The following is a 14,077-nucleotide window of genomic DNA, read 5'->3' on the forward strand; positions in this document are numbered from 1 at the left end:
ATCGTAATTATGATCGAGTATGTAAGATTGAAACACTGAAAGTTAATCATACATTTGAATAATACATTTCATATTTATTTCAACCTATGCTGAATCAGCCAATGAAATTTCACTATTTTGAGCATAATGTCAGGAGACAAACTTCTACAAATTTTATACGTAACCTTTTCCATTTTATGTTTTCCATTTATGACAAGTTGAACACATGCTGTGACTTAATATCGTCTCTCCTTCTTCCCCACATTTAATGCCAAGGGATCAAGCTCCATCTTATCCTAAATTTAGCTTTAGGTAACCTCAGACTAAGAGAGGACCTGTTGTTGTTGTTGTTTAACTCCAAGAGGGTTTTTTGTTTTGCTTGTCCGTTTGTTAATTTTAATTTGTATGGAAAAGGAAGAGAAGGACTTCCAAATAACACTATAAACCTGGCCCTCTGGATGCTTGCAAATGCGCTAGCCAGAACAGCAAGTGGCAATGCACCGTGGAAGGCAACTGTGGCTACCGGCACTTCTTGCCAGCCCACGTCTCAGCTCGTGGAAACTGGGTGATAATAGAGGGAACCGTGGGGTGCAACATGGATAAGATCTCGCAGACAGCGCGGGTGGGCGGGTGGGCGGCAGCGAGCCAGGCCTCCCTGCAGAGCGCAAGGGGAAGCTCTGGGACGCGCGAGGAGGTCCCGCGCCTGCGCTCTAAGTGGGGTCGCGCCTGCGCTCTAAGTGGGGTCCCGTCTGCGCAAGCGCAGTGACTGCGGTGGTGCCGTTGAAGGGAACAACTGCCCGAGGAGGATGGCTTCCGGCTTCAAGAAGTCAAACGTGGCCTCTACCAGTCAGAAGAGAAAGGTGGGCCCTAAGCCCGAGCTCACTGAAGATCAGAAGCAAGAAGTTCGCGAAGCATTTGACCTCTTCGATGCCGACGGAAGTGGGACCATTGACGTGAAGGAGCTGAAGGTGGCCATGAGAGCGCTGGGCTTCGAGCCCAGGAAGGAAGAGATGAAGAAGATGATCTCCGAAGTAGACAAGGAGGGCACGGGGAAAATCAGCTTCAATGACTTTTTGGGCGTGATGACCCAGAAGATGGCCGAGAAGGACACCAAAGAAGAGATCCTGAAGGCTTTCAGGCTCTTTGATGACGATGAAACTGGCAAGATCTCTTTCAAAAACCTAAAGCGCGTGGCCGTTGAGTTAGGGGAAAATCTCACTGACGAGGAGCTACAGGAAATGATAGATGAAGCCGATCGGGATGGAGATGGCGAGGTGAACGAGGAAGAGTTTCTTCGGATCATGAAAAAAACCAACTTGTATTAAAGTCGCTTTCCTCCGCAAGCCCGTGGGGAGAAGTCGTCTGGCTTGCCGAGTTCCCTGCTTCCGTTTTGTGAGCTCTTGAGTTAGAGGACTTGCTATCCTCTTACCCCCCAGTTTGTCTAGATACTTCTATTTCCAAATTTCTGGCTCAATTATAGAATTTTAAAGATGCTTTTAATGTGAGTTTTGGTTTTTGATTCTCGAAAGCAGACCTGGAGTGCTTTAGGTTGAATAAAGAGTCCTGTCGCTTCAGTTCCTGGCTCACCTTGTGCCCCGCTTTGGTGGACAACCGTTGAACTGAAGGAAGGTAGCCTGGCTTCTTGGGACAAACAGCCATGCGATTCCCTTGTCACTTCTTTGGTGGCCTTATATTATTTTGCTTCACTTAGTATGCCCTAAATTCAGCATGATGAGGTCGAATTGGCCAGTGGGTCATCCTAGCCATTACTTTTCATTTAACCGAATGTTGGTTTGAAGGAGAACTGTGCAGCCAGTTATCGGGCTCAGGAAAGGTAGTGTTGTAAAGCATAAGCTTGCAGTTGGGTGGTGGTAAATTATGTAGTTTTGACTATTCTCTGACTTCATCACTAGCAGATGATTCTTCAATTGTGCATAAATTATGTGCTATGTATTATCCAGAGCCAGATGTATACCTGGGCTACAGAATAAAATTTAATAATGGCCCAAGCAAGGCATAGTTTCCTTAAGAGATTAAGCTAACTAATGATTTTGAGTAAATATTTACAAATATAAGATCTTAGTTTAGTAAATTGTAAAATAATACATTTTAAGCCACTCATCTGTCTTTGGAAAGATCAGCTAGCATTTTAGTTACACTGTATTATAACCTTTGTTTTATTACAAGCCAGTATCTATGTGCTAATTCTTAGAACATCTCAATTCTTGAGATACTTGATTTTCCCCCTCCATAGTTCCCCTGTACTTGATGCCAGAGCATTCGGCATGTAAGTGGTTCTCTATTTTATAGTCCCAGGAAACTATTTCACTATGGCTTGTGTATGTGTTAATACTAATTGTTCCCCGTTCTAAATTAAGCTTTTCTTGTTTTGAAATAAGAAAGCTACCCATTTGAATATCTATAAATCTGAAATTAGAGAAAATGTAAAATAATTGTGGGCAGATCATCTATTTGCTATGATGGAGGCCTAGACTAATGTTTTGATAATAGGCAACAAAACTATGAAACAGGCAAGGTATTTTGGTCACAACTAAACCTAAATTAAATCTTCATACAAAGTCCCATTCAGATAAATGCTGAAATTCTGGAAAATTTTTCACTTGCTTTGCCAGCAATTTTACCCTTCAGAGGGTGGTAGATCTAATCAGGGAACTACTACTCTGAGCTTAATTCTCATTAACAGGGACTAATTTGTCAAAGCAGTAGTACTAGCTGAAGTGATGGGTATGTGGGCATTTGCTGTGAGAAAGAATTTTGCTGAGGTGGCTGGCACAGAGCAGGGGAACTCACCCAGGCTGCAGATGCTAACGGTTCAGGTTCAGGGTCCTGGTGTAGATTCAGGTGCGGTTGTAGGGGATACAGGTGCAATTTGGGCCAGCATCAGTCTGAAGGGCCTGACCTGAGGGCAAGGGAAGGAGTATGGCATTCTGGGAAGCAAGATTTCCTGGCATTCTCTTCACCAGAATCTTGGCCCAAGAATCTACACATGGATCAAGGTAGAAATAACCAGAAACAAAGAAAGTTGGCAGAAACTAAGAAAAAGGGTCAGAGCCTCAGCCAACTGGACTAGGTTCAGTCTTGGCTCCTATCCCAGCAGAGGATAGGAGTAAAAACCAGGAACTCGGGCTGAAGCCCAGCAGTCAGGCTGCCCAAATGCCATGGGGTCAACTGTGGAGGCTATAGCCCAGTACTTGAAAGGTTGCCCTGAGGGCACAATCCATCCCACACAAGGGAAGGGAGTTCCAGAATATTTCTGAATCCCATTTACTGCTAAGAAGAACTTCACAATGAACTATTAGTCTTGCTTCTCAATGGACTTATACTTTAGAGGATGGAGGGGACCGGGGAATGACAAGAGCAGAACCAGACTGACATTCAAAATTGAATTTTAAGAGACATTAATCATATATGTCTGGCTGGGTCTTAGTCTTTACATATGGCCTAGTCTTTACAAAAGTAGAAGACAAGAAACTCAAAAAAAGCTTATAGATAACTTTTTGCAGATGAGGAAACATAGCTGTAGAGATTGGGAAGAACTAAAGAAGTAACTTCCACTGGACTATTACAAATGGCCCCAATAATGAAGCAGGAAGCATACCAAAGAAACCCATGTGAACTGTATAGAGACCTCATGTATAAGCCCTTGCTTTTTTTTTTTTTTAAGATTTTATTTTTTATTTAACAGAGAGCACACATAATAAGCAGGGGGAGTGGCGGACAGAGGGAAAGGGAGAAGCAGGCTCTTTGCTTTGCGGAGACACAGGACCCATCCCAGGACGTGGGATTGTGACCGGAGCCAAAGGCAGACGTTTAACTGACTGAGCCACCAGTAAGTCCTTGCTTTCTAATGACAACTATAGCATGAAAAGCAGAGCTTAGAGCCAAGGATGAAAATATGACTGTGTTAAGGTGGTAACAATATCAAGAAAGTGGGGCATCTGGGTGGCTCAGTGGTTAAGCAGTTGACTTGATTTTGACTCAGGTCATGATCTTTGGGTCGTGGGAATCAAGTCCCACACTGGTCTCCCTGCTCAATGGGGAGTCTGTTGGAGATTGTCTTGCCCTCTGCCCCTCCCCCGCAAATAAATCTTTAAAAAAATATATCAAGAAGGTGAATGCCCCAAATAAAAAGAGAACAGTAAAAGTGTTTTTTTTTTCCTTAAAAACACCTTATTTGTGTTTAAGAAGATAGTGGAAGGGATAGTTCCAACTCTTTAGATTGTTTCAGATTGGTTTTCATGGGAAATAGACTCCGAGTCTGAGGTGTATGTGCAGGAAGTTTATTCAAGTGTGTTCTCCAGATCACATGCATGGAGGAAGGAAGAAATCAGGATTAGGCGGAGGGAGAAGTTGGGCTGTGATGGCAGTCAAACAAAGAACTCAGCTGATCCCACAAGTATTCTGGAGTGAGGATGACCCTGCAGAGATGTCTCAAATTGGGACAAAGAATTTGGACCTTTAAAACTTTTCACTGATTGGTAGTCACTTTCCCCAGAAAAGTGGTATGACTTTGAACAAGGTGGCTGTCCTTGGCCAACAGCAACCCTGGGAGGGGGAACTCCGTTGCAGACTATTAGCTGTCAACACTCCCAGCGCGTGGGGGGAGGGGAGGGATGAGGACCTTGGTTCTGAAGTGTAAGGCCAGAGGGGAGATGTAGGCAGTGCTTCACAGCTTCCACTGCAGTCTACCCTTCTACTGGCTTTGTGTAAGTTCTGAGAGAAGCAAACTGAAGAGTCAGATGGATCTCTCTTCCTGAGACAATCTTACAAAAGGAATATTCAAGGGACAAACTACAGCCCCCGCTCCAGAAGCTGATCTTGAGGCCACAAATAGTTAACTTAGCTCCCTCCACTATCCAATCTAGATTCCCCTCATCTTCGACACCTCTGTTGATGGAGGTAACTTACTGGGCAGAATGACCCAGATCCTTATTTTTGAGAAGTCTGAGCCCCCAGTCACCAGGGCCTTGTCAGGCTGTGGCTCCTGCACTTAACCCTTTACTCTCAAAAAAATGAGTGAAAGAGCACCAAGCATATTACAGCATATTACCTGGATGCCAAACATAGTCTTTCCATATTCTTCCTGCAGCTTCTCCTCTGGTGACCAGGATTCCTTACTTATTATGGGTGGTGATTCCTTTACTTGACTATTGCTCTCTTAGCATAAGGAATGCACCACAATTGGGTGGCATACATAGAAATTTAATAGCTTTCTTGCTGTGCCCACTGGTGGGAGCAGTCCTCCTCTCGAAGCCAAGTTCTCTAAATGTACATTGTCCAAGGTGGGGATATGAAGCACAAATTAAAGAGCAAATGACTGGGAATTAAGGTGAGAACTATCACCCTTAGTTTATTAGACCCATGGGCTCTGCTTAAGAGATCTCACAGCATATAATGGGTCCTTTGTTTGCAGCATATGCTGCATCCTGGAGGATGGTACCCTATCTTCACTGGTTATGATGTCCCAGCTGGCCCCTCAAAGGCATCTTCAACAGGCTTTTCCATTGCTCTATCAGCAAGAAAGCTTGTGGAATCTTTTGATCACTAGGTCCTGGACCACTAGATTCTGTGGCTATATGCCTACTCTTGTACTGCTGATCATCACTGGTCACTGCACCTCCTTCCCTGTAGAGTGGGTCCCTTGGCCCAATGTAATTTTTTTTTTTTAATTTTTATTTGTGTGTGAGAAAGAGACAGCACAAGCAGGGAGGAGGAGGCAGAGAGAGAAACAAACTCCCCACTGAGCAGGGAGCCCAATGTGAGGCTCAATCCAGGACCTTTAGCTCATGACCTGAGCTGAAGGCAGACACCTAACTGAGCCACCCAGGAACCCCTAGTCCAATGTAATATTATGTGGGATTCCCTGTCAGTAGAATAAATACCCAGATATGGTGTTGGCTGGAGCTCTGCAAGCAAAGGCAAACTCATGACCAAAATATGTGTCTGGTCCAATCAAGATGAGTCACTAGTCTTTCCAGAGTAGAAGGGATCCAATTAGACTACTTGACATTAAGAAGCCAATTGATCTCCTTGAGAGCAGTGCTGCTCTGCAGTTGTCAACAGCTATGCTGTTGGGCTTGTGTACAGTTTCTATCTCTGCCACAATGACTACTCCATTCATGTGCCTATTGTGCCAGCACTTAGGTAGACAAGACAGAGACAAACTGATGTCAACTGACCAAGTCATCCTGTTTTCTTGGTGGTTTGGTGTTTTTTCTTTTCTATAATAGGTATTCTCAGATAGGGGAGTGATATTTAGTCTGATGTTTCCTTTTCCAGGGCATCAAAAAAAATCAGTGAACTAATTGGTCACCACTCTCTGAGTCCACATGTTTTCTAATCCCAGACCACTTCTCCTTCTACACAAAGTGGAAAACCAAGTGCACTACCAGAAATTCTGCCCTTCGGAAGGACTTCCTCTTTCTTGGTTATCTTTCTAGTCTACCTTTGAGCAGTGCTGCATTTGTGTCATAGTTCACCATACCAAGCTGACCTATCCTTGAACCAAATTCAGCCTTTTTACTCTTCTAACAGCTGGTCATAAGGACCCCAAGGAGCTGAGGGAGAGGCTCTGGTGCAACTTATGACACGGGGGACTTGCTTCTCATGCAGCTTGCTTGGGCTCTTGAGCCCTGCTTGTGCCTGATCCCAGACATACCACTTCTTTTTCAAGTTTCCTACGGCAACTTGAAACTTTAATCTTCCTTCTTTTCTAATATATGTATTTGGTGCTATAGATTTCTCTATATGCATTGCTCTGGACTTATCCCCCTCATTTTGATAAGTTGCATTTATGTTTTTATCTAGTTCCAGATATGTTTTAATTTTTCTTGAGAATTCTTTGATCCATCTATTTAGAAGAATATTATTTAATCTCAAATATTTTGTGATTTTCCAGCTATGCTTCTGTTCTCTTTTCTAATTTAATCCCCTGTAGTATGAGAGCATACTTTATATATGAAATATATATGAAATATATGAAACCTATTTTTTAATGTGCTAAGGTATGTTTTTATGACCCATAATGTAAACTATCTTAGTGTATGTTCTGTTTGAGTTTGAGAAAAAATGTAATTTCCTACTGTCAGATGCAGTATTCTATAGATGTCAATTAGCACCCAGTAGATTGATGGTGCTATTGGGTTCAGCTATGTCCTTATTGATTTTCTGCCTGCTGGATCTGTTCATTTCTAATAGAGGGGTGTTGGTCTCCAAGTCTAATAGTGGATTCATCTGTTTCCCCTTGCAGTTCCATCAGTTTTTGCCTCACATTATTTTGATTCTGTATTTTTGGGCATATACATAATAAATTTTTTTGTAAGATTTTATTTATTTATTCATGAGAGACACAGAGACAGAGGCAGAGACACAAGCAGAGAGAGAAGCAGGCTCCCCGGAGGGAACCTGATGTGGAACTCCATCCGAGGATCCCAGGATCATGACCTGAGCCAAAGGTAGATGCTCAACCACTGAGCCACCAGGTGCCCTGTATAATAAGAATTTTTATGCCTTCTTGGAGATTGATCTTTTATCATTATGTAATGTCTCTCTTTATCCATGATCATTTTTCTTGTCTTCTCTGAAATTAATATAGCTTCTCCTGCTTTCTTATATTTCTACATCCCTTTACTTGTAATCTATATGTGTCTTTATTTTTAAAGTGGGTTTTTTAATAGATAGCATATTGTTAGGTATTGTTTTTCTATCCACTCTTGCCAGTCTCTGTTAATTGGTATATTTAGAACGCTCACTTTTAAAGTGATTATTGGTATAGTTGGGTTAGTATTTCCTACATTTGTTACTGTTTTCTATTTGTTGCCCCTGTCCATTCACTCATTCTTTTTCTTCCCTTCTTTTTCTGCCTTCTCTGGCTTTAATTGAGAATTTTATGATTCCATTTTATCTCCTCAGTGTATCAATTATACTCATTTTTTAAAATTCAGTGATTAACCTAGACTTTATAATATATGTTGAAGACAAATTCAAGACCATCTTCAGATAACACTATCCTGCTTCGCAGATAGTACAGATACTTTATTCCCAACTCATCCTTCTCTTCCCTTATAACATTTCTGTCATCCTTCACATTTCACTTATGTATACACTACAATCACTCTATACATTGTTATTGTTGTTATTTTGAATATTATCTAGCAGATTAACATAAGAAAAATAAAATATTTTCTTTATCAGCATTTATTCTTTCTCTAATGCTCTTCTTTACATAGATCTGAGTTTCTGAACTAAATCACTTCCCTTCTCTTGAAGAATTTCTTTCTTATGAGACAAGCATATTGGTGACAGGTCTGCAAATTCCTTCAAATTCTGCATGTCTGAGAGATTCCTTATTTCTTCTCCGCTTTTGAAGGATGATTTCGCTGAATCCAGAAATCTAGGTTAGCGTTTCAACACTTCAAATATTTCACTCCACTTTCTTGCTTGCATACTTCCTGAAGAGAAGTCAGTGTAATTCTTATCCTTATTTCTCTAAGATGTAAGATGTTTTCCACCCCTCTGGCTTCTTTCAGGAATTTCTCTTTGTCTTTGATTTTCTGCAGCTTGAATGTGATTATTAAATATAGATTTTTGGTGTTGTCTGGGTTTCCTGAATCTGTGGTGTGTACCTGTCATTAATTTTGGAAAGTTCTCAACCATTATTATTTCCAATATTTCCTCTTTTCCTTTCTCTCTCTCTTCTAAAAATATTTTATTATTTATTTATTTATTTATTTATTTATTTATTTATTTATTTGAGAGAGAGAGAAGCAGACTCCCTTGCTGAGCAGGGAGCCCAACATGGGGCTCCATCCCAGGATCCTAGCGTCATGACCTGAGCTGAAGGCAGACGTTTAACTGACTGAACCACCCAGGCACCCCTCCTTTCTCTCTTTTTCCTTCTGGCAGTCCCCTTAAATGTATGTTATACCTTTTGTAATTGTCCCACAGTTCTTACACATTCTGTTCTTTTTCATTATTTTTTCTCTTTATTTTTTCAGTTTTGGAAGTTTCTATTGACATATCTTCAAGCATATTCGTTCTTTCCATGTCTACATTCAGTCTGTTAATGAACCCAGGAAAGGCATTCTTCATTTCTCTTCCAGTGTTTTTGATTTCTAGCATTTATTTTCAATTCTTTCCTAGAGTTCCTATTTCTCTGCTTACATACACATCATTCCTTTATGTTGTCCACTTTTTCCACTAGGATCCTTAGCATGCTTATTACTTGAAGGATGATTAGATCCTCTTGCTTGTTGGTGATGATGAGTCTTTCTATAACAATGATGGTTTTCTATCTCGTTCATCTATCAATTGTTGAGAGAGGGATGTTGTCCAATTTTAATTGTGTATTTGTTTATTTCTTTGAGTTCTGTTAGTTTTTGCTTCACATGTTTTGCAGCTCTGTTGTTTGAGTACGCAGACATGTGGGATTGCTATGACTTCTTGGTGGAATGGCCCTTTCATTACTATAGAATATTTCTCTCAGTCCTTGGTAATTTTATTTGCTGTAAAGTCAAAATCATCTAATATGATTAGATTATTGTGCCTCCTTTCATTGGTGTTTGCATGATGCATCCCTTTCCATCCTTTTATTTTTTAACTTACCTATATAATTGCATTTGGATTGAATTTCTTATGGACAGCATATATTAGGTCATTTTTTTAAAAAAAGATTTTTCATTTATTCATGAGAGACACAGACAGAGAGGCAGAGACACAAGGCAGAGAGAGAAGCAGACTCCATGCAGGGAGCCCGATGTAGGACTCGATCCTGGACCCCAGGATCACACCCCAAGCCCAAGGCAGGCACCCAACCACTAAGCCACCCAGGCGTCCCTTAGATCATGTTTTTAATCTTCTCTGTCAGTATCTTTTAATTGATATATTTAGGCAATTTGTTTTTAATGTAAATATTGATATATGAGGGCTACTATTTTATTTTTTGATTCTTTTTGGGATTTTTTGTTTTTGTTTTCTTTTTCCTGCCTTCATATTGGCCACATAAACATTTTTTATTGTTTCATTTTGATTTATCTATAGTGTTTTAAACTATATTTCTTTGCTGGGCTTTTTTAGTGGTTGCTGTAGGTGTGACATTATACATATATAGCTGATCACAGTACACTGGTGTCATTGTTTTCCCAGTTCAAGTGAAGTATGAAAACATTTTCTCTCTTTACTTTATACCATGTATAAAATAATTGTCCTTCTCTTGAGAGAGAGAGCACAAGTGCACAAGCAGGGCAGGTGAGGGGGCAGAGGGAGAGGGCCAGAGAGAAACTTAAGCAGGCTCTATGCCCAGCATGGAGCCCAAAATGGGACTCAATCTCATGACCCTGAGATCATAACCTGAGCCAAAATCACGAGTTAGATACTTAACTGACTGAGCCACCCAGAAGCACCTAAAATGATTGTCTTAAATTTTTCTACATACATGTAGAATCAGATCAGTGTTATAATTTTTGCTTTAGTCATCAAATAACTTAGAAAACTAAAGAAGAGAAATAAATCTTTATTATATTCACTATATTTTTGCTTACTATATTCTTTCTTCTGGATGTTCCATGGTTCCTTCTTTGTTTGAGAACCTCCCTAGCCATTCTTTTGTGTACATCTGCTGGTGTAAATTCTCTTACTTTTTTGCCACTAAGAATGACTTCCTTTCTCCCTTCAATCCCAAAGAATATCTTCACTGGATATAGGAATCTGGGTTAACAGTTCTTTCCTGTTGGCACTTCAGTAAATGTGCAATATGCTGTCAAAATAAGAACTCAATGAAAATAAAAATGAATGTACTCCCAGACTGCATTCATAAAAATGTAACTCACCAAACAAGAAGGGAGACCCCATTTCTATGACATAAAGGACTATGCTGACTTCTGGGTATGGCATCTTAAAAATAATTGGAGAAATCAAGGCCTTTGAGAACAGTGAGATAAGTAGGGTGAGAGGATACGAAACCACATCTTAAGGGAAATGATCTAAAAGAACTAAGACTGTTTCTCCTGAAAAGAAAATGCTCTAAGGCATATGACCTCCAAAGTAATGGGACTTGTTCCATAGAGCTCCAGGGATTTCAGTGAGAAGAAATAATAAGGGAAAGAGATTTCAGCTTAATATCAGGAAGACTTAACCACCAGTCCTGCCCAAAGATGGCCTGCACTGAATAAGAAATATGTTCTTATCATAAAGGTACAGAGGCATGAGCTGAATGAATATGTTCCCAAGATGTTTCAGCTATTGATGCTGTTTCAGGCTATTGATGTAATGCTGTATTAGGCATCTCCATTTACATATGGATTCCTTGAATATAAAATGAATTGGACTGTACATAATCTTTTGACTCGCAGATTTAACAATGAAACAAAATAACTTTTCCTATATTAGACCATTTTATTACCACAGTTGTGGATGAGTACTTAGAGAAAACACATCTGCCTTGCTATTGATCTTGCCTAACATGTTGATCATTCAGGGTAATGCTGTAAAGTGTGATATATGTTATTTCAAGAGTAGCCAGCACTTAAATAGGACTTGCTCCATATCACTCACTGTTTTAGGAGCCCCTACATATTCCATTACGATCTTCATTTTACAAAACAGGAAACTGAGACATGAAGAGATTAAGTAATTTGTGCAACTTTACATACTTAGTAAGTGGCAAAGGGAATATTTGAGCCTAGTCTGTCTGGCTCCTGAGTTCAGACTCAAAACTTAGTCTACCACCTTGATTCTTTTTTTTTTTTTTAAGATTTTATTTATTTATTCATGAGAGACAGAGAGAGGCAGAGACAGGCAGAGGGAGAAGCAGGCTCCCTGCAGGTAGCCTGATGTGGGACTCAATCTTGGAACCCCAAGATCATGACCTGAGCCAAAGTCAGATGCTCAACTGCTAAGCCACCCAGGCGTCCCTACCCTGATTCTTTATTTAGCTTGAATGACTTGTCAGGACCTTTCCAGTCCAACGCATGATGTCTCTTTAAAGGTCATACACCTAACCAATGGTGCTGGTGGGCTCAGAATAGTTTTGAAACCCCTATTTTGGAGATAATATTAAAACATCCAGCATATTCTTGTGAAAATTCTCAAGAGGCAAATCTAATTCCATTGAGACTGGGCTTAATTAATTTTTGGAAATAGCTTTAAGTTATTTGTATTCCTCTCTGATAACAGAGTGGCTGAAAAGGCTGGATATTATCATTTAAGGATTAAAGCAGTAGATGCCACTGAAATGATGAGCCTTATTTCTTTGAATGGTATGTAAACTGGCTTTGAAGGTACTTCCAAAAGAGAAGTATTGGAAAGGTGATGACTGATGAACGCATTATTGGAATAAGTCTCCGATCACCAAGGCAACCCAGTATTTTGAAGGAACAACACTCATTAGGAAATGTACATCTGGTGATATTGTTATTTTCAGAGTTATACATTACACAAATACATCCTTCACTTTGTAAAAGAATTGTTCTTGCATTTTACTAAGAAACAGAAAGAGAGGGGCACCTGGATGGCTCAGTGGTTGAACATCTGCCTTTGGCTCAGGTTGTGTGATCCTGGGGTCCTGGGATCAAGTCCTGCATCGGGCTCCCCACAGGGAGCCTGCTTCTCCTTCTGCCTATGACTCTCCCTCTCTGTATGTCTCTCACGAATAAATAAATAAAAATTAAAAAAAAAAACAGAAAGAGGGAGGGATAAGGCCAAATAGTAGATCTCCATGCATTAAGTGCCTGAATAACACAGACCTTCCTTGAGAGATTTTCAGGAGAGAAGAGAGCCTCTGCCATCCCAAGTAGAAGGAACAAAGTCATCATATCATCTTAGGGCAGCAACAGCTTCCTGAGACAGACCTAGGATTGAAGCCTGGCACATAGTCATTTCCTAGGTAGTTTTGGGAAAAAGTACTTCTCTGACCCTTAGGATCTTCATCTGTAAAATAGGGGGGATTATATTGCCTTGTCAGGATATTGTCAGAAATAATTTATGTAAAGTGCCATGACACATAGTAGACCAATAAAGGGAAGATATTAAAAATAAATAGATGAAATATACCAAAAAAAGATAAAGTTGATAAAGAAGTACATTCTTCTCACAGAGTGCATTGACCTTAGAAGAAATGTCACGTTAAATAACAATATCTAGTGATCCAATGTTCACCATCCAGGATGACTGAGGGGAGGTTTGGGGGACTCAGTGAAGGGAGAAATATTTTTAAGTTTTATGGCCCCTTAGCAAGGGTAGGCTTGCAATTTCTGTTGGCTTCCCTTCTCTCTAGCTACCTCTTCCATCATCCAGAGTTTGTGAACCTGAGGCCCAGGGGCAGAATCTGGCTAATACAGACCCACTTGGCAGCTGTATGAGAGCTGCCTGCAGCTGTGTAGGGTGTACCTCCATGAAGCGCCCAGCCAGCAGGCAAGTGGAGGCTGAAACCCAGCCAGGACTCACTCATTAAGCCCAGCAGCACAGGGAGCAACTGCTCAGAGGGACCCTTTTACTTGGCACGTTGACACTTTTTTTTTTTTTTTTCCTGCTTTATCTGCCCAGAGGGGTACTTTTTCTTTTTTTTCTAATTTGCACAAGACATTGTATATACTACTCATGGTCCTGCCGTTACACTGTTTTTCTGTTTTGTTTTTTTTGTTTTTTAACTGAGTGAGGTTGCCAACTTTGAAAAGTCAGGAATTTCAGGCAAAAATTTGTATTTCTAGCTTCTTTCGGAAACCTGAGTGTTCTCTCTACAGTAGGTCCACATTCCTTCATGACAATTTAGCTGGAGCTAAATGACCTCTGCTCCTTTCAGACCTGGCAACACCTGCTTCTCCGAAGACCTACAAGCCTATTGGGTTTCCCCGCTCCAGGTGGAGATGACCTCTGGACTAACAGATCTGACTCTGAGCCAGTGGTATGGATGCCTCCAGAGGGCAGCACTTGAGCACATATGAGTGACAGGTGAGGGATGATATCCTTTAGGACATGAGATGGTCCCCTTCTGGCTGCTTCTGCCCACTTCCCTGGAGAACCAGAGAAGCCCCTCTCAGATGAGGCAGGACAAACTCAGTGGATGTCCAGCCTCTTGGAAGGC

The 14,077-nt window shown here is 40.8% G+C and overlaps 1 protein-coding gene across 1 annotated transcript; it reads left to right on the forward strand.

Annotated features, from left to right (window-relative positions):
- The first annotated feature begins 729 nt into the window (after positions 1-729).
- On the forward strand, positions 730-1,479 carry CETN1 (centrin 1). Its single transcript, XM_038543700.1, has one exon. The coding sequence runs from the start codon at positions 786-788 to the stop codon at positions 1,302-1,304; it is 519 nt and encodes a 172-aa protein (XP_038399628.1). The 5' UTR covers positions 730-785; the 3' UTR covers positions 1,305-1,479.
- Positions 1,480-14,077: the final 12,598 nt, after the last annotated feature.

This window comes from Canis lupus, chromosome 7, assembly GCF_011100685.1.
Source record: "Canis lupus familiaris isolate Mischka breed German Shepherd chromosome 7, alternate assembly UU_Cfam_GSD_1.0, whole genome shotgun sequence".
NCBI lineage: Eukaryota > Metazoa > Chordata > Mammalia > Carnivora > Canidae > Canis > Canis lupus.